This window comes from Oryctolagus cuniculus, chromosome 9, assembly GCF_964237555.1.
Source record: "Oryctolagus cuniculus chromosome 9, mOryCun1.1, whole genome shotgun sequence".
Lineage (NCBI taxonomy): Eukaryota > Metazoa > Chordata > Mammalia > Lagomorpha > Leporidae > Oryctolagus > Oryctolagus cuniculus.
In genome coordinates this window covers 129,370,259-129,396,799 of record NC_091440.1, presented here as the reverse complement: position 1 = coordinate 129,396,799, position 26,541 = coordinate 129,370,259, and the positions used below count along the sequence as shown (strand labels likewise).

Sequence of the window (26,541 nt, the reverse complement as noted above, 5' to 3'; positions counted from 1 at the left end):
CATGTCGTAAGCTCTGTAGAACTGGCAGGTCTGGGTGGGGGCAGTGTTGCAGTTTCAAGCATGGTGGTTGGGGTGGGTCTTGCTAAGGTGACAGCTGAGCGAAGTCAGCAAGCAGCATGTTGGACCATGCAGTGTCGGGGGAGAAGGTCGCAATGCACCTGAAGGCACAGCCTGCATCACGTGTTCCCAGCACAGGTGCAGCCAGGAGAGAGTGAAGGAGAATTCCAGGAGGAAGGGGCGAGGTGGTGGGTGCTGAACTGCTTTTGGCTTTGAGTAACACTGGAAGCCTCTGAGGGTTTCAGAGTGGCATGTGTGTTGACCACAGCTTCATGTGTTGTTTTGAGAATGGACATTGAGGGAGACGCAGTGAGAGATCACAGAGCAGGCAGTCACCTAGGCAGGAGGCAGTGGTGCGTCAGAGTTAAGGGAAGCGAGGACTGACTGGACCCAGGGTCTGTTTTACAAGTAGAGCAAGCAGAATTCCCGGACACTTTCACTGGGGCATGTGAGTGGTAAATGGGGGAGAGGTGACCTCAAGATGTGGTCCTGAGGATCCAGAGTGGAGTGGAGCCCTGTAGTCTGGAGTTAGTAAGTTCTGGTCCTGTTGAATTTGAGTAATCTCAGTGGAGGTGTTGAGTCGCAACTGGGTCATGGCTGAAATCCTGGAGACCGTCCAGGTCTCTGCAGAGCAGTAAGGCCACGATATATATAGTGCCTTACTTGTGTACACTCAGCTTTAGTGGTAATGAATGAATCACTCTTGTCCTTGCTGCAAATTGGATGGAAGAAAATAGGAAACAGAGAATGGACACTTTGTTGACCAGAATCTTACTTAGCTAAGTAACATTACATTGTTAAGATGAGCTTAATGGCTGGGGAAGACACTGCACACGTAGGTAGGTTTCCCACTTGAGGACAGAGAGATGCAGGGGAGTCAGAACTTCTCCCTGGTCCAGGGCAGTGGTGCAGCTCAGCTCGTGTAGGGATGACTCTGCAGAAGCTGTCCTGGATCTGAACTGGTAGAAAAGAGCTCATTGTGACGTTGCACTGCAACTCCTTGTGTCCTGAGTACTACAGGCAACTATTAATACCAGTATAAAAAAACAGGTGTTCAAAGTTACCTACGGGATCTGATTTGGTCCTAAAAAGGGTGACGAGAGTAAATCTCAGGTGGGGTGAGTTGTCCACTGCTGCCCTCACTACCCAGGGACCTTGGGACCAGACGGATTGCAGTGCCTTTCCCGGAGCCCAAGCCTGGCTGCGGTCCTTCAAGGATGCAGGATAAGAATGGGATTAGTAACAGGCAGATGGCTTGTACTGTGATTGGCTGGGTGTTTGTGTGAGACCATATAGCCACTAATCACTGTCATTCTGAAGGAGAAAAAAACAAGGAAAAGAAGATCTCTGTTGCCATGGCAATAGCTTAACATTGTAATAAATAAGTTCTTCTTAACTGACGAGATAAAGTGTGGCATAGAGTATGCACTGTTTACCCTGTAATTAGGACACTGGCTTACAAGAAGAAAAGCACTACGATGTTTGATTTCTGTTAGAAGGGGCTCTTTACAGCTGCACAAATTACATTCAGAGGCACATGGAGACGTTGCTAATTTGGAGGGGAGGAAAGGAAGATTAAAATTAGTATTTAAAAGCCTAAGTGAAATTGTAGAATGATTCTGTTTTAAATAATAGGACTAACTTCTCAGGGATTCATGTGTCACAGTGATTCCTACAGGAACACATAATACACAAACTGGATTATACCAGAATCCTTTAATACTTCATAATGACGTTTATTACCTGGATTCCTTCTTAAAAGTCCTTGCCATTTTCATAAATTCCCTCAGACCTTTCTTGACCCTACTTGGTGCTTCTAGCTCTGTAGATCTAGGGTGGAAGAAGAGTCAGAGCACAGCTCAGGTCCTGCTTCGTGTAAGGCGATGGGACCGATTGAGGAAGAGACCAAATCAAGAGCTAAGTTAGTAAAAGCTCTTACAGGGATTCTCACAGGTACACACTCCACAACACTGAGTTCTAGACTCAGTACAGGTTTTTTTTTTGTTTTTTTGTTTTTTTTTTTAATTTTCAATGAACCTTATTTTTCCCCCCAAAGAAGCCTTTTATGAACTTCATGTATTGCATAAGTACAACTTTAGGAATATAGTGATTGTTCTCACCATATCCACTCTCCCACCCACACTGACACCCCTCCTCCTACTCCCTCTCCTATTCCTAGTCCCATTCTCCACTAAGATCCATTTTCAATTAACTTTATACACAGAATTCCAACTCTATACTAAGAGTGCCACAATTTTCATGGAAAAAAAACAAAAACAAAAACAAAAACAAAAACAAAAACCTGTTCCTCAACAGTCCAGATGAGGGCTGTTGAAAGTCATTGTATCTGGAAGTTAATTTCACTTACTTAACTTTAAAGAAGCACCCAAGAATGATACATCTTTTGCAAGCACTTAGGTATAATTATAATACAACTCATTGAGGACGGAGTCCTGCATGGGGAGTTAGTGCACAGTGACTCCTGTTGTTAATTTAACAATTAACACTCTTAGGTATGACATCAGTGATCACCTGAGGCTCTTGACATGAGCTGTCTAGGCTATGGAAGGCTTTTGAATCTACAAAGTCTGTCAGTATTTAGACAAGGCCATAAGCAAAATGGAAGTTCTCTCTTCCCTTCAGAGGAAAGTACTGCCTCCTTTGATGACCACTTGTATCCACTGGGGTGCCAGAGTGTCTTGGCTTTTCATGCCTGAAATGCTCTTGTGGACTTTTCAGCCAGACCAGAATGCCTTAAGGGCTGATTCTGAAGGCAGAGTGCTACTTAAAGTGATTGTTGTTCTTTGAGTCTGCTACGTGGACTGCTTTCCTTGTTGGAGGATTCACTCCTTTTTAATTTTGTTTTTTAAAAATATTTGAGAGGCAGAGTTACAGAGAGGCAGAGGCAGAGAGAGAGAGAGAGAGAGAGAGAGAGAGAGAGAGAGAGAGGTCTTCCATTTGCTGATTCTCTCCTCAGATGGCTGCAATGGCCAGAGCTGAGCTGATCCAAAGCCAGGAACCAGGAGCTTCTTCTGGGTCTCCCATGTGGGTGCCTAGGCTGAAAGACTTGGGCCATCATTAGCTGCTTTCCCATGCCATAACAGCTGGATTGGAAGTGGAGCAGCTGGAACTCTAACTGGAACCCATATGGGATGCACTGCAGATTGGGGCTTTAACCTCCCGGGCCGCGTGCTGGCCCCCTCTATCTGTTATTATCAGACACTTTATCCTATCCATATGATCACTTTAACACTTAATATGGTATTTTTACCACCCAGCTTAAAGGGATTTGGGGTCCCATGGCAAGTATTTAAACTGTACCCTTAGAAGTAAGTCCATAGAAGTGTAAGCAGAACCATACAGCTTTACAGTTACAAACTTCATACACTTCATAATTCTAACTTTAGGAACATGGTGATGCTGCCACAGTGCCTGTCCTCCTACCCATACTTCAGCCCCTCTTGCTCTTCCCTCTCTGGTATAGTTTTCATTAGGAGTCAATTTTCTGACCTGGGATAAAAACAGTCCTGGCATGTTTATACAGAAATGGTGTTTTTGTAGTCAAATTTTAATGGTTTGGGACTATATAGAATATAGCATGAATTGAATTACAAATTTTACTTTTCTACTTATTATTTTCAAACCATGTCCTTTTCTATAAAATTTTTTTTAAAGATGTATTTTATTTATTTGAAAGAGTTACAGAGAGAGGCAGAGACAGATAGAGGTCTTCCATCCACTGGTTCACTCCCCAGATGGCTGCAATGACCAGAGCTTCACTCATCTGAAGCCAGGAGTTTCTTCTGGGTCTCCCACATGGGTGCAAGGGCCCAAGGACTTGGGTCATCTTCTACTGTTTTCCCAGGCCATAGCAGAGAGCTGGATTGGAAGAGGAGCAGCTGCGACTAGAACTGGCGCCCATATAGGATGCTGGTGCTTCAGGCCAGGGCTTTAACCCACTGCGCTATAGCACTGGCCCCTATAAAATTATTCTAACTAGGTATTAGAATCTTGTACATCAGCTGGCGCTGCAGCTCACAAGGCTAATCCTCCACCTGCGGCTCCGGCACCCCAGGTTCTAGTCCCGGTTGGGGCAGCGGATTCTGTCCCATTGCTCTTCTAGTCTAGCTCTCTGCTGTGGCCTGGGAAGGCAGTGAAGGATGTCCCAGGTCCTTGGGCCCTGCACCCACATGGGAGACTAGGAGGAAGCACTTGGCACCTGGCTTCGGATCGGCGCAGCGCGCAGGCTGTGGCAGACATTTGGGGGGTGAACTAAAGGAAAAAGGAAGACCTTTCTCTCTGTCTCTCTCTCTCACTGTCTAACTCTGCCTGTCAAAAAAAAAAAAAAAATCTTGTACATGATGCTTGATAATAATTTTACCAGCAAGCATCTTTGCTCCCTTTCAGTTCTTGATAATGAGTCAAACAAGTTAAAACATCCATAAAAACATATGTCAAGCTGGGGCCCCCGAGTAGAGTTTGGATCTTAGGAAATGAAAATTATGTTGCAGATAACATTTCAGTGGGAAAAGTTATATAAAGGAATATATACATAATTCTAAATATTTGAATGGTCAGCACAAGGAGTACATTATGAGACGACTTCATTAAGTGGGATAACCATGAACACAGCAGTGCAGAACAGTGGTCCAGAGTGTGGCCACTAAACCCAGACTCTTGTCAGAGCTCTCGGGTTTAGGGTCTGGCTAAGTTACATCCTTTGAGACTTCGTTGCCCTCCGTGGTGAACTGGAGAGCACAGTGGTAGGTACCGCCTAACATGTTCCTGGCACATCCTAAATTCTCATTGTTAGCCTTGACGGGCAAAACCCGAGGATCAGGGACCTACTACATCTGTTCACTGTGAAAATGTGACATTGTGTGTTTTGATTTATTCTCCTCTTTTCTATTATCCAAAGTTACCATGGCATGATCTTCCCTCCTATTCTAACTCCGGATGTTTCATAGCACGGACATGAACCTGGACTATTGCTTTCGTCCGTGAGCTGTCTTTTTCCTCCAGAAAATTCTCTGTGCCAGCCAGGGTGGCCTCCCAAGCTGCTGCAGTGTCTGGGCAGAGGAAGAGGCTTTGGACCTCCGTGGTGTTGGTCTACACAAGGCACTGCTCCTGCCCCACAAATTTGCCTGTCTCCATCTTTCTCTTGAATATAATAAGTACTGAACTATTATTTCTTTTAAAATGTATGTTTTAGTAACCTGAACATGTCAGGTACACTTTCCCACAATGTGTTTTGAATTATCTTTCTTAAATTTAGAAAAGGGGAATATTTAGAGAGGCTTAATTTGTTTCAGTATAGTTCTTAAGAATGTTATATGCTACTCACTGAATAACTTTAATATTTCACTCCAGGTTGGGAAAATAAGCTAATTGTAAGAGAATGAACTTAGAAACACTTCAGATTATAATTCTGATTTCAACAGACTTCACTTTATTAATGCACATTGTAATGCCATTATGAACATTTAGACCCAAAAAGATCCCTTGAAGAACCATGTAGAGTGAGTCCCCTACCTGCCCCTTGAGTGCTGTTGTGCGTAGGCGTGCCACTCTTGGATGTTCGCTAGATTTTTTTCATCCCTATTAAATCTTCATATGGGCACCAGTGAATCTGATACTAACTAAGCAGTGTCCTCAAGTATTACTTTATGCCACAGAAGGTGCAGACCCGATGCAGTGGACAACAGAGTGAGTAAGGGATTTTTGAAGTGAGTGCCTTGACAGTGTTCTGAGTGAATGTAAAAACCAGAAGATGGGAAGACAGCTGTAGGTTGCCGGAGAAAGCAAAGCCTGCAGTGATGCGGGTCTGGACTGTGAGGCTGTGGACCAGGAGCAGAATGGATAATTACGTTAGAGGTTTCAAAGGAAGCATAAGCAGGTTGTAGGAAATGGAGCAAGTCTCATGGATGAAGGGAAGGAACAAAGTCCATGAGTATTGCCAAGCATGAGTGACAGGTGAAAAGGCTGGCCCTGTGGTCACAGACTGTGGGAGAGAGAGTTGGCTGAAGACTAAATGGGAGAAAATACAATGAATTTGCTTGAGTTTGGGGTAAAAATAGGACACCTGTTTAGAAATCTTTCTCAGAGTCTGGCAGGTGTTGGACTAAAAGTCTCCATAGCTGTGGCATATTTGGGGTAATAATAATGTAATAATAATTACATCCCAAGAACCAGACTGATGGCCTGATGCAGAGGAACAGGAACAAGTGTTGGCACTGAGGCTGGGAAACACATAGAGGTGGGCGGAGCTCATTCCAGAGCTGATGGAGAAAGTATAGAAAGTAGCGTAACTTCATGGCGACCCATTTAGGAGACATGAGAGAACTGATGGTGCTTATCTTCAGGAAATGTTGACTTAGGTGAATAGTAACCGTGAACACAGGCAGTTCAGCTTGAATTATAAAACCCGGTGTTGGCCCCCGGTTCTAAAATTCTGCTTTTTGTTTTTTAACCTTTAGAGCTTCTGAGGCCCAATATATGCTGGAAAAAGGAAGCTGTACTCATTTTGACTGTCAGAACCAGTATCTTTAAAAGTCCTTCCTCGTTTGGTTACCTTGAGTATTAGAAGTAATTAATAGATTCTAAAAATGCAGGGACTGTCGTATTTTATTTTAATGATGTGATGGCCAAAACATGGAATTCACGAAACCCTGGTGTAATGCTCACACCTAGGCATACCCACGTGATAACTGTGTTAGTCAGCTTTGCGTTGCTGTAACACAGTGTCTGAGACAGGCTCACGTAGGAGGACAGGAGGTCGGTTTGGTTCATAGTTCTGGGGCATCCTCTGGATGGGGGCCCGGCAGTGGGTGTGTCACCTCATGGTGGGAATGTCTATGGGGGAAGGGACTGTGTCTTGAGGAGGGTCTTGCCCCTTTTATAGCAGTTGTCTCTGGAGATCCCCCAAGGAGTCTTGGGACAAGGCCCTTAATCTCCTCTGTGGGTGGTGCCTTCAGCAAGATAAAAGAACCTCCTGCCAGGCCACACCTCTTTTTTTTGAGGGGGCTAAAATTTACATATTTATTTAGAATGAGCAAAGGAAAGCAGGTTCAGATGTTCTGAAGGCCGACCAATGTTGCAGGATCAGGGAGCCCAGCCAAGCAGCACCATGGTTTTATTCATTTTTTTGAAGGTTTTTACTTAATGAATACAAATTTTCTTATATACAGCTTTTAGTGATAGTGTTTCTTCCACCCATTCTCGTCCTTCCATCCCACCTCCTACTCCCTCTCTCATCCCATTCTTCTTTAAGATTCATTTTTAATTGTCTTTATATAGAAAAGACAAACTTTATACTAAAGAGAGATTTCAACTGTTTGCACCCACACAGACACACAAAGTATAAAGTACTGTTTGAAGACAAGTTTTACCATTAATTCTCATAGTACAACTCATTAAGGACAGAGGTCCTACATGGGGAGTAGGTGCACAGTGACTCCTGATGTTGAATTAACAACTGACACTCTTATTTATGATGTCAGTAATCACCCAAGGCTTTTGTCATGAGCTGCCAAGGTGGAAGCCTTTTGAGTTCACAAACTCCATCAGTTTTTAGACAAGGCCATAAGCAAAATAGAAGTTCTCTCCTCCCTTCAGAGAAAAGTACCTCCTTCTTTGATGGCCGCTTCTTTGCACTGGGGTCTCACTCACAGAGATCCTTCATGGAAAACCATTTTTGCCACTGAGCCTTGGCTTTCCATCAGACCCCACCTCTTAAAGGTCCCACCACCTCCTAGACCACCACTGTGGGCACCAAGCTGCCAACACTGGGACCCTGTGGGACACCCGAAACATACCCAGACTACAGCAGTGACGTTCATAGTGGTTTCTGGAATACCCGGGATCCTGTTTATCTACAATTGTGTGTAATTATACACTTAGGCTTGAGATTATAGAATTCTAAAAGTTTGTGAAAATTTATGTTTTCTGTGTTTCAGGTGTTTCTGGAGTTTTAGACATTTTTATTTCAATACAAGTGTACTTCAGGAAGTTTGTGTAAAATGGCATTAAAAGCTAGGCTTATTTTGGTTCAGAAGAAATTTAAAGCCCATCCAGATGACAGGTCTTCAGTATTCAAAAAAAGTGCCTTGAAAATGTCCATTCAGGAAACAACCATGAATAGAGTTCAAAGTTGAGGCACCAAACTAAACTTCACTTTTTATTCGAGGCATTTGTCTTGTAGAAATAGACGTACTCTTGTATCACATTCCTGTTGTTGTCCAAAGTGGATCTTTGGCTGTGGGGTGTGCGTGTTTGTATCGATACATAGGGAATAGGTACGGATATTGTTTTATTACCCTGGGAGTCGGGGAGGGCTTGCTGCCCATGGGTGTCACTGTCGGGAGGATGGCCTGCTTAAATGACTCTGTGTGTGTGTGTGTGTGTGTGTGTGTGCAGCCACAATTCCTTCCGGAGGCATCTGCCACGGCAGATGCAGGTCTCCAGTGTGGATTTCAGCATGGGCGCAGAGCCCGTGTTACAAAGAGGCGAAACCACCACCAGCATCGGGAGGATCAAACCAGAGCTCTACAAACAGAAATCCGTCGACTCGGAGGGAAACAGACAGGAAGATGTCAAAACCTGCGGGAAGCTGAACTTCACCCTGCAGTACGATTACGAAAATGAACTTCTCGTGGTGAAAATCATCAAGGCCTTAGACCTCCCCGCTAAAGACTTCACAGGGACCTCTGACCCTTATGTCAAGATGTATCTGCTGCCGGACAGGAAGAAGAAGTTCCAGACCCGTGTGCACAGAAAGACCTTGAATCCGCTGTTTGAGGAAACGTTCCAGTTTCCAGTAGCATATGACCAGCTGAGCAACCGGAAGCTGCACTTCAGCCTGTATGACTTTGACAGATTTTCTAGACACGACATGATTGGAGAAGTGATCCTGGATAATTTGTTTGAAGTCTCTGATCTCTCCAGAGAAGCCACGGTGTGGAAAGACATTCACTGTGCCACTACAGTAAGTAGTAATCCCACCAATATATTGTTTTTTTTTTTTTATTTGACCTGCAGTGGTATATAAGGCTAGATATTACCCAGATAATCAGAATAAATTCTACGGAGTTCTGGAACTGACGTCCTAAGAACCTGCAAAAAGGTAGGATTTGATTTTTTGGTAATAATTTGGAAACTTTACACTGTAAGATAGCGTTAGTGGTTATAGTCAAAGGGGGAAAATAAGTTACTGAGATAACTTAGTTCTCTCTCTTGTTAAATATTATCTGGAACCCATCTACAGCACTCAGCTTCTTGGTCTTCTTGGTCTATATTGACTGATTATTTAAGGTGAGTTTGTCCTCAGATCAAACCCAAAGTGAGCTTTGATGCTATCTGGGAAAGCCGTGGCTTTGATGGGAGGCAGCCCATTACTCCAGAAGCCGTGGAGGCGCGTGCACAGTGAGGGGAGGAGAGTGAGATGTGTCATCAGGAAGAGACTATTCATAGCAGAGCTTGCTTACTGCCAATGCTCCTTCTGATCCAGATGTCAACTGCAGTGTTGAAAATTTGGAGTAGAGGGAAATCGTAGCACAAAACGAAAATGGCTAACAATGCTGTTGTATATATTTTGGCATATTTTCCAGTTTTTTGCTATGCATGTCTTAAAACAGTTACGGTCTGTTTTCACACTGAGTTTCTTTGGTGGTGTATTTGTTGTAGTCCAGTATGCTTAAATGCATGATCCACTTAACCTCATCTTATTGTTAGGCATATTGGGCTCATATTCTGTTATAGTAAAAATTGAGGTTTTTCATAAAATTTTTTAAAAAAACTTACAGATGATTCATCCTGGGTAGAGAGAGAAAATTAAGAACTGGTCTCTTAGGTTAGACTGAAAAGTTGTTTGAGTTTATGAGTTTTTAGATAGATGCATTAGATTCTTTACCACTAGGTGTATGTGTATTTATGAACTTTTGTTAAACTAAAAATTATAAGTTTTACATGTTGCATATAGATAACCCTTGAATAGATAAGGACATATTTAAAAAAATTTTTTTTCGACTCATATTGGCTCATTTTTTATTTTCTCCCTTGTCGATATTTTGCTAATTATAGTCCATATTTAGGATGCTCATACTGTCATTATAAATTCTGAGAATCTTAAGAAGATATATGTCATCATATTAACATACAGCATCATAACGTTTTCAGTTCCTGGGTTTTCAATTCATAGTCACTGCTGTGTTCTGCAAGGGAACTGAGAAGGAGTTGTGAGATGGGGTCAGCTTTCATGTTGATGAGTTACTTTGATTTCACCTTAGTTTTTACTCTGAGGTTTATATTTCTAAATGGGAAATGTGGTTGGCAGTGGTTTTTACTGTGTTTAAAAATACAACAGTGAGGAATCTGTAAATGCAAACAGGAGCTACTTGCTGGTTCTCTTGATTGCTCAGTCTTGTGTGATTACTTCTTTAATTGATTTCAGCAAATATTTAGCGACTGCCTGCTAGGTTTTTGGTATGCTCTAGGTATTAGGGATAGAACAAGCACATTGCATTGAAAAGTGTTTTGAAACGTGTTCTATTTTAGTAGTAAGATTCAGAGGTCAGTAATCCACAAATGAAATATAAAACGTAGTATGAATTGCTAGGAGATTAGCAGAATTTTTTTTTAATCTAACATTCATACTTTTTTTTATTCTAACTTACTGTTTAGAGAGGAGTAGGAATCCCTGTGGATTGCTGATAATACAGCCTCACTTGCTAAATATTAATTCTGTTTGATTTTCAACTCGTTCACATGCCTGGTGTGTTGTCTACTTCTGCATAATTACATGTGCAGTGTCTTACAGCAACTGAAGCATCGCACGGTTGGGTCAGGAGTCTGATGTGGGTCTCGGGAGCTGACCTAGTGTGGTAGACCTGTACTGCTCCCTGGCGCTCTTGGCGACCCCCATTCCTTCCCAGCTTTGCTGGGTTCCAGAGGCTGCAGTGCTCCCTGGGCCTGGATTGGGCCCCTGTGGGGAATCAGGAAACTCTTCACATCTCAGTGTCTATGAAGGCTTTTGAGCAATCTTAGGAGTCCATCCACAGAGTCGGGGCAATAGCAGGTGCCGTCTCCGGGGACAGTGACTTCCTTCTGCCTCCCACACATGTGGACATTTTCAACTCACAACAGAAAAGTAGGGGAAAATGGAGTTCATTACGGAGTGATTGCAGTAAAGTGGTAACTTGCCTTTAACTCAACTGTGGAGTCACACTCTCTCAAGATACTGAAGGCTACTCGGGGGAACATAGTGCTGAAACTTGCATTTCTAGACTGTTTCGGCAGAGCTCACAGAGTACACTAGTGCCATCTTTCTGGCTGAGTAATATGCAATTAAAACCTCCACTCAGCTTTTGAGTGAGCATTAAGCAATTTTTGTTTTCTTGTAACAATGCAAATGATGTGGGTTGAAATTCTCTTGGGAAACTGTTTCCTATTCACACATCTTTAATGTTAAATAGAAATTATAGTTTTATAGAAAAGAACTAAATAGAAATACAGTATTTGGATGTACTTTAGAATTTCATGGAAGTAGAATTGAAAGATGTTTGTTTTGGAGCAATTTTGAGGTCCATGCATAGGCTCTCATTTAAATAAGGGCTACAAAAACTTTCCAGGTGGTCCATCTGTGCAAACACAGATTTGAAAAAACATTTTATGTAACAGTTAAAACAATTAATTAAAAGATTAGCTATCAGGGTTATGGGGTTGTGGCACTGCTGGGTAAGCTGCCACCTACATCACCAGCCTCCTTTATGGGAGTGCTGGTTTGAGTCCCAGCTGCTCCCCTTCTGATCCAGTTCCCTGGTAATGTGTCTGGGAAAGCAGCAGAAGATGGCCCAAGTACTTGGGCCCTTGCACCCATGTGGGAGCCCTGAATGGGGGTTCTGGCTCCTGGCTTTGGCCTGGTGCAACCAGTCTGTTGTAGCAGTTTAGGGAGTGAACCAGTGGATGCAAGATCTCTTTTCTCTGTTTTTCTGCCTTTCTCTGTCATTCTGCCTTTCAAATAAAAAAATAAAGATTAGCTATCCTATTAGAAGAGATGCATGACAAAGACAAATATTGTTACAATTGTTACATTTTTATAATCACATGTAATTTTATACTTATAAAAGTGTGTAATTATATAATTTAATATTTATGAGAATCCTAGTAATTTAAGGTTTTTATTTGAATTGAGCATATATGAGTTTTAAAAAATGCTTTTATATAACCAACTGCAAATGTCCAATGTTGTTTAGTCCAGCATCTAATGGGATAAAGAGCATTTTTTTAGCAGTGTGAAAACCACTAGCTGGTGGACTTCTGATATTTAGTGATTCTTTCGGCTTCATTAAGTGTTTGTTTACTGTCATTTTTATGTAAATGTCTGAATTTTTTACTCTCTAATGCCAATTAATCTTAAAATTGTTGGAGATAGGACTTTGCTGTTTTCTGTTCTTCATTTTTTATTTTTTATTGTGCACTTATTTTCATCTACTTGAAAGACAAGTGAAGGAGACAGAGACAGAGATCTTCTACTTGTTCATGCCCAAATGCCTTCAACAACCAGAGCTGGACCAGGTTGGAACCAGGAGCCCAAAATGCAATCCTGGTGTTCCACGTTGGTGGCAGGGACCCAGATACTTGAGCCAACACCTGCTGCCTCCTAGGGTGTGTTTTCAGGGATCTGGATCAGCAGCACAGGAGCAAGGCTCAGGCATTCTATTATGGGGTATGGGTGTCCCAAGCAGTACTCAGCCCACCGTGCCACAAGGCCTGTGTCTAAGTGTCTCATCTGAAGCAGTTTCTATCACGCAGTCTCTCTCATATGTGTTACATACACTTGAAGGCCTGATGTCCAAGCCTCATCCAAAAATTCTTCCTGGCCAGCTCACACCGTGAAATTGACTTTTTCCCCCTATAGCACTTGATTAAAAAAAAATATTTACTGTGAACTTTGTGTGTTCAGGGTTTATATTTACTTGTCAAGTGGAGGAAAGACTAGTCTACTAGAAAAAGTAAACAAGTAAAATCCTAGTTTTAGGGGCCGGTGCTGTGGCACAGCAGGTTAAGCCACTGTCTGCAGTGCCGGCGTCAATGTATCTCAAAGTGGGTGCCAGTTTGGGTCCTGGCTTTTCCGCATATGATCCAGCTCCTTGCTAATGCACCTGGGAAAGTGGCAGAAGATTGCCAAAATCCTTGGTCCCCTGAATCCACATGGCAAGCCCAGAAGCAGTTATTGGCACCTGACTGGTCTGACCCAACCCTGGCCATTGTGGACATTTGGGGAGTGAAACAATGGATGGATGACTTCTCTCTGCCTCTGCCTTTGCCTCTCCCTGTCTGTACCTACCTTTCAAACAAATAAATAAATCTTTAAAAAATGCAAATTTTAGTCAAGGGCTTCAGTCTCACAGGGGAAATAACTAAGTTTATGTTAGGGTATAAACTACTGTGTATTTGTGATAAACTCCTGAGATGTGGTCTTGGAGTTCATGGTGTAGACTGTATGTCATGTGAACATAGTGTTTGAGGTTGGCTTTGGATGAGGGAATTGGGGAGGGTTGAGGGGTCTTGGACTATAAGGCATCATGAGAGAGGAAAGAAGGCTGTAAAGTGTTGTCCATGAAAACGTAAGGTGCAGAAGAGAGCACAGGAAACCCAAACTAGAAGGCTGTGTGTAAGCTGCAGTCAGGAGAGTGTTCAGTGCCAGGAAAATCCGCTTCACTTGTTTTTATCAGGATACCAAAATTGCTGGAACTATGATCTCCTGATACCTTGATGTGTGCAGTGGATGGAGTGGAGGACTGTGAAATGGAGGAGTCAGATAGGATTCTTAGTTTTTTAAAAAAAGATTTATTTAGCTATTTGAAAGGCAGAGTGACAGAGGGAGAGACACAGAGGTCCTCTATCCCCAGGTTCACTTCCTAAAGGGCTGCAATGACCAGGGCTGGGCCAGGTTGAGTCCAGGGACCTGGAATTCTATCGAGGCTGCCCATAGGGGTAGCAGAGCTCCAAGCACTTGGGCCTTTATCTGCTGCTTTCCCGGGCACATTAGCTGGAAGGCAGATGGGAAGCAGAGAAACTGGAACTTGAAGCACTTCCTGATAGAGGATGCTGACGTTGCAGGCAGCAGCTTCACCTGTGCCACAAAACCCACCCCCAGATAGGCCTGTGACACCCCCATCCACTGAAGTGATTGGAAGCCTGGTTGAGTCTGCAGTGATGGGAATGGAAGGGAGGGAATGCATGCCAAGGAAGCATTGTCTGTTGCTTTATTTAAATGTGCTGCAAACACTGGACTTCTGTGTCTGCCCCTTGCCTCTGAGCTTCTGGAAGGCAGAAACTACCTTGTGACCTCCTGCGTGCTCCATAGCATAGGAGTGCTTAGTAGTCAGTCAGCAAATACTATTGAATGAATAACTTAAAGAATTTTTTTTATCAGGCCAAGTGTAGAATCCATTTACATACAAATCTACCACTGCCTGAGAGCAGTACCCAGTAGTATATGCTTGGTTACGTTTTGTTAGCATTGGCTACTTTCTGTAAACAAACAAAAAAAATTTATACAGTCATATGTAGAATCAATCAGGGATATTGTAAGTTTGCTGTCAGTAATTCCTTTTTCCCCCAGAAACCTTTTATTTAATATATTAAAGCTTTATGCATTTCATAAGTACAACTAGTGGAATGTGGTGATTTTTGCCACTGTACCCATACTCCCACCCTTCTTTTTCTTCCCTCTCCTATTCCCTTTCTTTTTTTTTTTTTACTAAGATCCACTTTCAATTAACTTCATACACTTAAGATTAACTCTATGCTAAGTAAAGGTTCAATAAATACACATGAAAAATAACCTATTAACAGTAGAAACAATGGCTGTTCCAAGTCAATGTATCTCAAAGTGTCAATTTCACTTCTATAGATTAGCTTTTAGATGTTCTGTTAGTTACCACAGATTGGGGAGAACATGTGATGTTGTTGGTACTGGCTGATTTCACTAAGTAGGATGTTTACCAGTTTCATCCATTTTGTCGCAAATGACAGGATTTAATTTTATTATGGCCTAGCATGTGGTCTGTTCTAGAGAAAGTTCCATTCTTTGGTGAGAACAGTGTGTATTCTTCAACTGTGGGATGCAAAGTTCTATAGATAGCCATTAGGTCCATTTTGTCTGTAGTGTTGATTAATGCTGTGTTTCCCTGCTGACTTGTCTGGTTGATCTGTCCATTGATGAAAGTGGGGTATTGAAGTCCCCCATTACTATTAAATGGAGTTTATGCCTCCCTTTAGATCTATTAACATTTCTTTTAAATAGCCAGTGCCCTGTAATTAGGTGCACATTTATAATAGTTACATCTTCCTGTTGAACTGATACCGTAATCATTACATAGTTCCTTTCTTTGTCTCTTTTAACAGTTTTTGTGTCTGATATTAGGATGGCTACACCGGCCAATTTTTGGTTTCTGTTAGCATGTAATATCTTTTTCCATCCTTTCACTTCAATTCTGCATGCATCTTTGCTGGTGAGATGTGTTTCTTGTAGGCAGAAAATAGATGGGGTTTGTTCTTTAATCCATTCAGCCAGTCTGTATCTTAACTGGAGAGCCAAGGCCATTTACATTCATGGTGACTATTGATAAGTAATGAATTGGCCCTGCCATTTTTCCATAAATATTCCTATAATTTACTTCAGATTTCCTTTGTACTCTTACTGGGAGATTTTCTGCCTTCACCTTCTTTCATATTGATGACCATGTTTCTGTGTTTCTGTGTGTAGCACATCCTTAATCATCTTTTGTAATGCTGGATGAGTGGTGACAAATTCTTTCACTTTGTTTGTTATGGAAGTTCTTTATTTCATCTTCATTAATAAATGAGAGCTTTGCAGGGTGCAATATTCTGGATTGACAGGTTTTTTTTTCCTCTTGAAACTTGGACTATATCTTACCATTCTCTTCTAGTCTGTAGACTTTCTAATGAGAAATCAGCTGTGAGTCTAATTGGAGATCCTCTGAAAGTAATCTGGCATTTGTCTTGTGCATATTTTAGAATCTTTTCTTGATGTTGTATCATGGAGAGTTTGATTACAATGTGTTGAGGTGATCTTTTCTGGTCATGTGTGCTTCCTGTACTTGGATATCCCTTTATTTCTCCAAATTATGGAATTTTTCTGTGATGATTTCTCCAAACTAGGGAATTTTCCCATTCTCTTTCCATACCTTCAGAAACCCCTAAGGCCCTTATATTAGGACAGTTGATAGTATCCCTTAAGTCTTCAACACTATATTTTAGTTTTCTAATTTTTTCTTCCTTTTTTTTTTTTTTTTTTTTGGCCTGATGGTAAAATTTCCAGAGATTTGCTCTCTGACTCAGATATTTTTTGTTCTGCATCATCAACTCTGCTGTTGAGGCTTTCCACAGCAGTTTTTATTTAATCTATTCTTCATTTCCAATATTTCATTTTGATTTTTCTTTAAAATGTTAATTTCATGGGAAAAATTTTCATTCCTGTCATGTACGGATTTCTTTAATTTGTGGATTTGCTTCTGATTACTTTTTGGTAATCCTGCAATCTATTTTCTGAATTCCATTTCTGGCATTTCTTCAGTCTCTTCACCTTCACACTGTAGTATTGAAGTGTTCCTTTGGGGGCTTCATGTTGTCTTCCTTATTGCTTCTGGAATTTCTGCATTTATTTTTAGGTGTTTGTGGAGATACTTGTTTTTTCCCCTTGTGGTGGCTTTTCTCTTTGGACTATGTTTCTGTGGCTTAGCGGTGTGTCTGCTCCTTCAGTGAATACCTAGAGGCTTGTGCTGGCTGTGGGCAGGGAGCTCTGCTCAGTGCTCCAGGGTGAGGGGAGTGTCCAAGCTGACACCCACGTTGGGCATGGTAACTTTTTTTTTTTTTTTTTTAATCACAAGGAGGTTTGATCAGCTTTGTTGGCATAGTCTCATGGTCACCTCCTCTCCTCTGAGGAGACCACTGTCTGGGTGCTAGCCTGAGTGGATACGGTATTTATCCACACTGCCACAAGAGCTGCACAAAGGATCAGGTCAGTCCTTGGTGTGAGCACATACCATGCAGCAATGACCCTCACCAGAGAATGAGAGATCTCCAAGCATGTGGAGCCAGCCACAGTGACTGCCCAAAGACCCAGTCACACCCACTGCCACATCGTTTTCAGAGTCTTACCTTACAAGGCTCCCTCCATCATCAGAACCCATTCTCTGGTCAGTTCTCCAAGCCAGACTCAGGTGTTTCTTGGTTGGTAGCTGGGCATGTAGACTTGAGCTAGGGCAGCTGTTACATATGTCCAAAATGGTGCCAGACCTCTCATGGCTAGTTAAGGATGCAGGTACCAGGTGTTTGGGGAGAGAGAAATAGGTCCCCTCTTTTTCCCTCTAGGGTGGCAGGCACATAGTCCTCTGACTCAGGCCAGTCTGTTTCTGAAGTTTGATTGCCAGTGTCTTGGGCTGCTGCAGTCTGGTCTCATGTCACTCTCCAAAGCTGGTGCTGAGGCTTTCGGCTGCTGGGGTCCTGAGTTGTACGTGTCCACACTCTGCACATAGGTCCACAGTGTCCTTCTAATTTGCATGGAGTTTCCTCTGCCACTTTCTCCCTAACTGTTCGCAGAAATTGGACTCTCTCCACCTTTTTGTTTGTTTTGCTTTAACTTTCTTCCCTGGACTAGAGCAATAAGCTCCCTCCCTGTTCCCCCACCTTGGAATCCTCTGTATTAATAGTTACATCTGGTTGAAATAAGTCACACATTTTACATTCATGATTTTATTAAATTATTTATATTTCTGTAAAAATTAATATTTTATCAGAAAATGACCACTTTTTAAGAATTAAGGTTGAATGACAGAAACAAGGCTGTATCTTTATGATGCACAAAAATATAATTTTCACTTTAGGATTACTTTTTACATCAGAAATAAGGGAAGCAAATCATTTCTTGGAGTAGCAGCAATGTCCCCAACTTAGGAAATAAGCACACTGAAGACGTTGTACTGTGTGTTCCCTATGCTGCTCCTCCTGTCATGGGAAAGGGAATATATATTCACATTCTAGTCCATGCATATGAAGAATCTGTGTCATCACACACAAGAACTTAATAGTGACTAGTTACCTGTTGGCAAAGTAGTTGACACTGATTTGGGAAGGAAACGTGTTGTAACGTACTACTTTAATTTTTTTTAAAGCATGTCTCTATTGTTTTTCAGAGCTTTGCCTTTTATTCAGAAAGTAATGTCTAAAGACCAGCAACCACTGGAAGTATGAGATACCAAAAGATGGCCCTGTTTTGATCTGAAGAAAACTTCATTTTCCATCTTTATTTAGCAACTTTGTTTTAGACACTTAAAGGTTTTCACAAGAAAGGAAGTTGTGTGTGTGCATATGATGTTGACCTGTTTTACAGCTGTAAAAATTTTTATCTATTTTTTTACTAAGTCTCTTTCAAGTGTTGGAAAGGGTAGGCCTTGACATGAAAAACACAAAGGAGCTGCTGGATTCAATGTGTGTCATTCACATGGCCAAAAATCCCTGCTGGCTCTGAAGTAATGTGAGTTATCTTATTGTGCATTACTAAAATGTCTGCATTTAACAATTTCTGAATTTATTTTTTTTATTTTTAGTGACATACTTTAATTCTGCCCATAATTGTCCTGAATCTATTTCAGGAACAAAGTAATACCTTTTTTTATTTATTTATTTAAGTGTCAGTGAATTCTGAAGTCTGTTAAATGTGGAATATTGTGTTAGCTAGGAATGTTTTAAAGAATGGCAAAATTCCAACCTCATTATAAAGAAAAAGGTATGATGGAAGGCAGGGCAAGTAGGGGGCAGATGTCTCAAGTAGGGGGCTGCCTGTCTCACAGATGTTCCCAGGGTGTAGCAGGGCATGCTGTGGCCATCGGTTGGAGATTGGGATCATGAACCATGTCTTCTCCCTTCTGAGCAGTCCTGGTTTTCTGTTTCATCTCTTTAGTAATACTGGCCCTGGGGTGTTACAGATTGTGTGTCTGCTAAGGGACAACTGTGGTTTAATTATTGATTAACCCCAATTATACAAGTGAATGCCACAACCTATCTGTATGGCCTTTAAGCCATTTTGCAAAAATTGATAGTTCACATCTATACTGCCATACAAAATTCTGTTAAATTGAAATTACGCTTAAAATGATAGTCTATCATAGATTTTTAGAAGAGTATAAGAGTTCTCAAAGTGTATTCTTCTTGGCCTGACTCGTACCCAATTCAGACTGTCAGAAGAAATTGTTTATCATCACCATAGTTTATTATATTTTAATTAGGAAAACATTATATACATTTAGAAAACAAGATTTTATTGTCTTTTAAGCCCATTGTCATAGCATTTGCATTTCACAGGTAAATTACCTATTAAAATAGTGCAGTGGCTTGAATTACCTGTGCTTTTGGGGCCAGCTCCAAGAAGCCTTTGTGCCCATGTTTGCAGAGTTTACTGTGTTCGCCTCTAGTAATTTGATGGCATCAGGTCATAGGTTTAGATCCTTGATCCATTTTGAGCTGATTTTTGCACGAGGTGTAAGGTAGGGGTTTTGTTTCATATTTTTGCATGTGGAGATCTAGTTGCCCCGGTGCCATTTGTTGAAGAGACTGTGTTTTCCCCAGGGTGTGATTTTACCTCCTTTGTCAAAGATCAGTTGGTTGTAGATGCATGGATGGATTGGTGTTCTGCATGTCTATTTTTGTGTCAGTACCAGGCTGTTGTGATTATAACTGCCTGTGAAATGTCTTGAAATCTGGTATTGTAATGCCTATGGCTTCGTTTTTATTGTTTAAGATTGCTTTAGCTCTCCAGGTCTCTTCTGCTTGCATAGGAATTTTAGCATAGTTTTTTTCTGGATTGGAGAATAATATCACTGGTATTTTGATTGGAATCACATTGCATCTGTAAATTGCTTTCAATAGTGTGGACATTTTATTAATTCTTCCAATCTGCAAACCTGCAGGACTCTTCCATTTTTTATATCTTCTTCTATTGAATTCTTAATGTTTTGAAATTTTCATCATAGATCTCTTCTACCTCCTTGGATAAATGTATTCCAAGGTAATTAATTTTTTGTAGCAATTTTGAATAGAATTGATATTAGAAGTTGTTTTCTCAACCATGGCATTGTCTTGAATATACAAAGGCTATTGATTTTTGTGTATTGATTTTATATCCTGCCATTTTACTAAACTGTTCTATGGGTTCCAATAGTCTCTTAGTGGAGTCTTTCAGTTCCCCCTTATATAGAATCATGTCATCCGCTAATAGGGATGATTTGACTTCATTCTCTCTGATTTCTACCCCTTTGATGGCTTTTTCTTCCCTAATGTCTCTGGCTGAAACTGCAGGACTATATTGAATAGCATTGGTGACAGTGAACCTCCTTGTTTGGTTCCTGATCTCGGTGGGAATGCTTCCAACTTTTCCCCATTCAATAAGATGCTGGCCTTGAGTTTATCATAAATAGCCTTGATTGTGTTGAGGAATGTTCCTTCTATACCCAATTTGGCTAATGGAAAAGATGTTGAATTTTATCAAGTGCTTTGTTTGTGTCTATTAAAATAATCATATATTTTGTTTGGTTTTAATGTGATGTATCACATTGATTGATTTGCAGATATTGAGCCTTCCCTTCATACCAGGGATAAACCCCACTTGGTCCACATGAATGATCTTTCTGAGATGTTGGTTTCAATTGACTAATACTTTGTTGAGGATTTTTGCATCTATGTTCATCAGAGAAATTGGTCTGTGGTTCTCTTTCTCTGTTGTATCTTTTTCAGGTTTAGGAATTGAGGTGAGGCTGGCTTCCTAGAAGGAGTTTGGGAGGATTCCCTCACTTTCAGTTGTTTGGGATAGCTTGAGAAGAATTAGAGTTGGTTCTTTAAATGTCTGGTGGAATTCAGCAGTGAAGCCGTCTGGTCCTGGGTTTTTCTTTGTTGGGAGGATCTTTACTACTGATTCAGTTTCATCTTGGTTGTTGGTCTGTTTAGGTTTTCTGTCTTCATGGCTCACTTTAGGTAGGTTGTGTGTGTCCGGAATCCATCCATTTCTTCTAGGTTTCCCAGTTTGTTGACATACAGCTCTTTGTACCAATTTCTGATGATTTCTTTTATTTCTGTGATAACTGTTGTTACTTTTACTTTATCATCTGTAATTTTATTGCTCTCTGTTTTCTCCCTCTTTTGTTTTTATGGTTAGTTGGGCCAGTGGCATGCCAGTTTTTTTATTTTTTGAAAAAACAGCTCTTCATTTCACGTTTTTAAAAAAATATTTATTAATTTGAAGCCGGCGCCGTGGCTCAATAGGCTAATCCTCCACCTTGCGGCGCCGGCACACCGGGTTCTAGTCCCGGTTGGGGCGCCGGATTCTGTCCCGGTTGCCCCTCTTCCAGGCCAGCTCTCTGCTATGGCCAGGGAGTGCAGTGGAGGATGGCCCAGGTGCTTGGGCCCTGCACCCCATGGGAGACCAGGAAAAGCACCTGGCTCCTGGCTCCTGCCAGGATCAGCGCGGTGCGCCGGCTGCAGCGGCGGCCATTGGAGGGTGAACCAGCGGCAAAGGAAGACCTTTCTCTCTCTGTCTCTCTCTCACTGTCCACTCTGCCTGTCAAAAAAAAAAAAAAAAAAAAAAAAAATTTATTAATTTGAGAGACAGAGTTGAAGACAGAGGGAGAGACAGAGAGAAAGTTTTCATCTGCTGGTTCACTCCTGAAATGGCTGCAACAGCTGAAGCTGGGCTGATCTGAAGGCAGGAGCTTCTTCCAAGTCTCCCATGTGACTGCAGGGGCTAAGCCCTTGGACCATCTTCCACTGCTGTCCCAGGCAATAAGCAGAGAGCTGGATTGTAAGAGGAACAATGGGGTCATTAACTGGTGCCCATATGGGATGTTGGTGCTACAGGCAGAGGCTTAACCTACTATACCACAGCACTGGCCCCTTCACTTTGCTTTTGTGTGTTTTTTTGTTGTTGTTGTTTCAATTTTATTTCTTCTCTAATTTTAATTATTTCTTCCCTTCTACTAATTTTGGGTCTTATTTGTTGTTGTTGTTTTTCTAAGTCTTGGACACACATTGTTAATTTATTTGGTGTCTTTCCAGTTTCTTGACGTAGGTACCAATTGCTATAAACTTCCCTCTAACATTGCATTTGTGGTATCCCCTAAGTTTTGATATGTTGTGTTGTCATCTTCTTCTGTTTCCAGCAATTTTTATTTCCCTTGTGATTTCTTCTATGACTCAGTATTCATTCAGGAGCGTGTTGTTTGGTATCCATGTGTTTGCATATTTTCTAGAGATTGTTCTTCTGTTAATTTCCAGCTTCATTCCATGGTGGTCAGAAAAGATGTATTTCATTTTTTTTTTTTTATTTTCTGAGACTTGCTTTATGTCCTGGCATAGTCTGGAAAAACTTGCATGCACTGATTAAAAGAATGTGTATTCTGCAACTGTGGGATGAAAGGTTCTGTAAGTATTAGTTAGATCTGTTTGGTCCACAGTGTAGATTTGGCTGCCATTTTTGATTGCCACCTTTCAGTGAATAAGAATCGGAGCTGAGGGTCAGACCATCTAGTGCCTACAGGCCATAGAAAGAACTTTGGGTTTTACACTGAGTGATTTAAGAGACCATTGATGGTGTTCATGGGACTGGCGCTATGGCTCACTTGGTTAATCCTCTGCCTGTGGTGCTAGCATCCCATGTGGCGCTGGGTACTAGTCCGGGTTGCTCCTCTTCCAGTCCAGCTCTCTGCTGTGGCCCGGGAGGGCAGTGGAGGATGGTCCAAGTGCTTGGGCCCCTGCACCTGCATGGGAGACCAGGAGGAGATGCCTGGCTCCTGGCTTTGGATCAGCAAAGTGCCGGCCATAGTGGCCATTTGGGGGAGTGAACCAACGGAAGGAAGACCTTTCTGTCTCTTTCTCACTATCTATAACTCTACATGTCAAAAAAAAAAAAAAAGAGGCCAGTGATGGTGTTCAGCAGTGAGCCCCAGTCACTGACAGACTGAGTGTGATCTCTGCCCATCAGATGGACATTACACTCTGAGGGGCTGGAGTAGAACTGTGTGAATTAATGTAAGGAAGTACTTAAAGTACTGAAGCCATGCTCTTGGCGTCACCGTGTCTACCTGCAGGAATATTTAAATAGGAGTTTTGTAAGAGTATTTAAGAGCACAAACATTCAGACGCAAGCTACGTACAATGTGTTGCACAGGTTTCTGTCTCCTTCCCAGAATTAAGTCTTCCGTTCTTTTCAGTAAAAAGCTGATAATAAAGGCCGGTGCTGCGGCTCACTTGGCTAATCCTCGGCCTGCGGCACCAGCACAATGGGTTCTACTCCTGGTTGGGGCGTCGGATTCTGTCCCAGTTGTTCCTCTTCCAGTCCAGCTCTCTGTTGTGGCCTAGGAGTGCAGTGGAGGATGGCCCAGGTGCTTGGGCCCTGCACCCGCATGGGAGACCAGGAGAAGCACCTGGTTCCTGGCTTTGGATCAGTGCGGTGCACCGGCCGCAGCGGCCATTGGAGGGGTGAACCAACGACAAAGGAAGACCTTTCTCCTCTCTCTCTCTCTCTCTCTCTCTCTCTCTCTCTCTCTCTCTCTCTCTAACTGCCTGTCCAAAAAAAAAAAAAAACCAAAAAAAAACAAAAACAAAAACAAAAAAAACAAAAAAAAACTGTAATACTTTTTTTTTTCAGCTTTTATTTAATGAATATAAATTTCCAAAGTACAACTTTTGAATTCTAGCAGCTTTTCCCCCCATAACCTCCCTCCCACCTGCAATCATCCCATCTCCCACTCCCTCTCCCATCCCATTCTTCATCACGATTCGTTTTCACTTCTGATAATATTTCTAACCAGTCTGATGGGGAGCTAAGTCCTCACCAAGTTTGTATTTTCTTTTCCCTTCCCAAGTTGCTCTTGTCCCAGCATGTTTGGATCATTCCCTCTGGGCTCCGGCAAGCTTAGTACACAGTTGTTTGCAGATTGCATTTGTTGTTTTAAGGCTTCCGTTCTCTCTCTCTCTGTGTCTCTGTCTCTCTCTGCCTCTCCTTCTCTCTGTGTGTAACTCTTTCAGATAAATAAAATAAATCTTAAAAAAATCACAGTTTCCAGTGGGGCTTGTGACTGTCCTAACCATGCCCTGTTGCTGCTCTGACCTTAGTCAATTTTCACCTGGGTTTTGTGCCACTGTCAAGCTCAGCACTTAAGATTATGTGCCTAGGGGCAAGTGCTGTGGCGTAGTGAATAAAGCTGCTGCCTGCAGTGCCAGCGTCCTCTGTGGGCGCCGGTTCAAGTCCTGGCTGCTCTACTTCCAACCCAGCTCCTGCTAATGTGCCTGGGAAAGCAGCAGAGGATGGCTCAAGTATTTGGGCCCCTGTACCCATGTGGGAGACCCAGAAGAAGCTCCTGGATTCAGATCGGCTCAGCTTCAGGTGTTGCAGCCATTTGCGGAATGAACCAGCAGATGTAAGATCTTTCTGTGTTTATGTAACTCTGCCTTTCAAATAAAATAAATCTTAAAAAAAATATGTGCCTAATCCCTGTCTATCAATATGTAGACCAAATCAAATCAAATCACAAAATACATGGTGAAATTTATTTTAAAAATAAAAACTTAGCAAAGTAAAAAAAAATGTGCTTAATAGAGAATGTATTCCGCCCTCCGTGCAGAAGTGCAGGGTCGTCCTCTGAGCGCACCTTGTGAGCATTTTCTGTCTGCAAGTATAGCAAGACAGAATCCACAGTGAGAAGAGGCTGTGAAGTTCCAGGAATCTTACTACATTTTGTGGTAGAGGCTTTCCCTCGCTTTGCTTTCTCATACTTCTTTCTGAAAGTGATGAAATCTGGCTTTAATTAAAATGACTGGGAGGAGGAGGAAGGGCAGTGAGGACGCAGTAGGAGAAATTGTGGTTCTTTGAAAGGAAAGGGCGGAAGTGGGCCAGCAGCTGGAGGATTGTAGTGTTAATGACGGGGCCTGACTGTCTCCCATCACCGGCTGCCCCATCCTTGTCCGTGTAGTCACCAGGGTGCTCATGCTGGCTGGCTGGGGGTGATGGCCAGGTGTGCACAGAGAAAAGCAATTCATAGACCTGGACACCCTTGACTTTGAAATTTCAGTGGCTAACATGATCACACTGGACTAGCAAAATGTATAAAGTTGAATAAAACTAGGAAGTAGTTATAACTGTCACTCCTGAAACACTATACGTATCTCTAAATGGCTCAAAAGTGTTAGGGCCGTTCGTTCACTGTATCCTCTGAGCCACCGTACGTGGGCCAGCCCCTGTGCTACTGGAAGGGGCTTCACGCACACCAACCAGGACGCCATCAGGGGCATCTTGGCTCACTTGTTCTCTGCTTACTGGGTGGTCCTCACTCCCTTGAGCAGTCTGTGCCTCATCTGCAACTGAAACCATGGCCTGGCTGATGCATTCCAGATGGGATTTAATCATTTATTCATTCCATGAGATTTTAGTTAAGCATCTGTCCTATGCCAGTCAATGGACCCCAGGAGGAATTTTTATGGAAAAAAAACCTATTTTTTAGCATCTACCATGTCAGGCTATAAACCGGCACATAGCATACATTTCTATAATCCCTTTTAAGTCAAGCTGCAGCCCCTTCTGATCATCATTCTGAGCTGTGACCCTGGCTTCCGTCTCCTGTCAACAGAGGAGGTTAGCGTGATCAGGGCTGTTCAGGATGAGGTCACTGTGTTGCCATTCAGATTACACCCGGCCTCGCGGGCCCAGTGAGTTGTGGGCCTTTGCAGGCCTTGGCTCTCAGCCTCTTTAGTTGCAGTTGCACCTGTTCTCAGTCTTAAAGGGTGAGTTTAACCCTGACTCATCGCTGAGCCCTGTAGCTACTCGGGGAAGAATAAGATGCCTTTCATCACTGGTGCCATAATTAAAACCCAAGAATCCCTGCAGAAGTTCTTAAAACACCAGATCAGGATGTATCCCCTTTAAAGTACACTGCCTATGGGCCCCCTGGGGGAGAAACGTGTGTGCCGGTCAGCAGTGTTCCCCAGGGACCAGAAGGCTGCCCTGTGTTAGGGGCAGGAGCACGCTCGGGAAGGAGTGAATGGTTGGAGCGTGATATGGCATTTGATAGAGCTGGAGTTTGGGGGTTCCAGGAGCACAACAAGAAATTTATGAAACGAAGGTAGCAAAGTATGAAGGCACTAGATTACTAGGAGCCACGTGTGTCCTGTCAGAGTCGCAGTTCCATGTGTAAGCCTGTGTGTCCCACATGTGTCATGTCAGATTTGTGACTTTGCATGTTAGGCCTGTGTGTCCCACATGTGTCATGTCAGAGTTGTGGCTTCACGTGTAAGCCTGTGTGTTCCACATGTGTCGTGTCACAGTTGCAGCTGCATGTGTGTATGTGTCCCACATGTGTCATGTCACAGTTGCAGCTTCGCGTGTAAGCCTGTGTGTCCCACATGCATCAGAGAAGC

General features: G+C 42.4%; 1 protein-coding gene across 1 annotated transcript in view; it reads left to right on the top strand.

Annotated features, from left to right (window-relative positions):
* The window catches only part of SYT10 (synaptotagmin 10), a 70,217-nt gene that overhangs the window by 26,357 nt on the left and 17,319 nt on the right, over positions 1-26,541 (top strand). Inside the window, exon 3 of the mRNA XM_051850929.2 lies at positions 8,473-9,040. Within this exon, the coding sequence (XP_051706889.1) occupies positions 8,473-9,040 (568 nt within the window). The remainder of the gene's footprint in view (positions 1-8,472; positions 9,041-26,541) is intronic.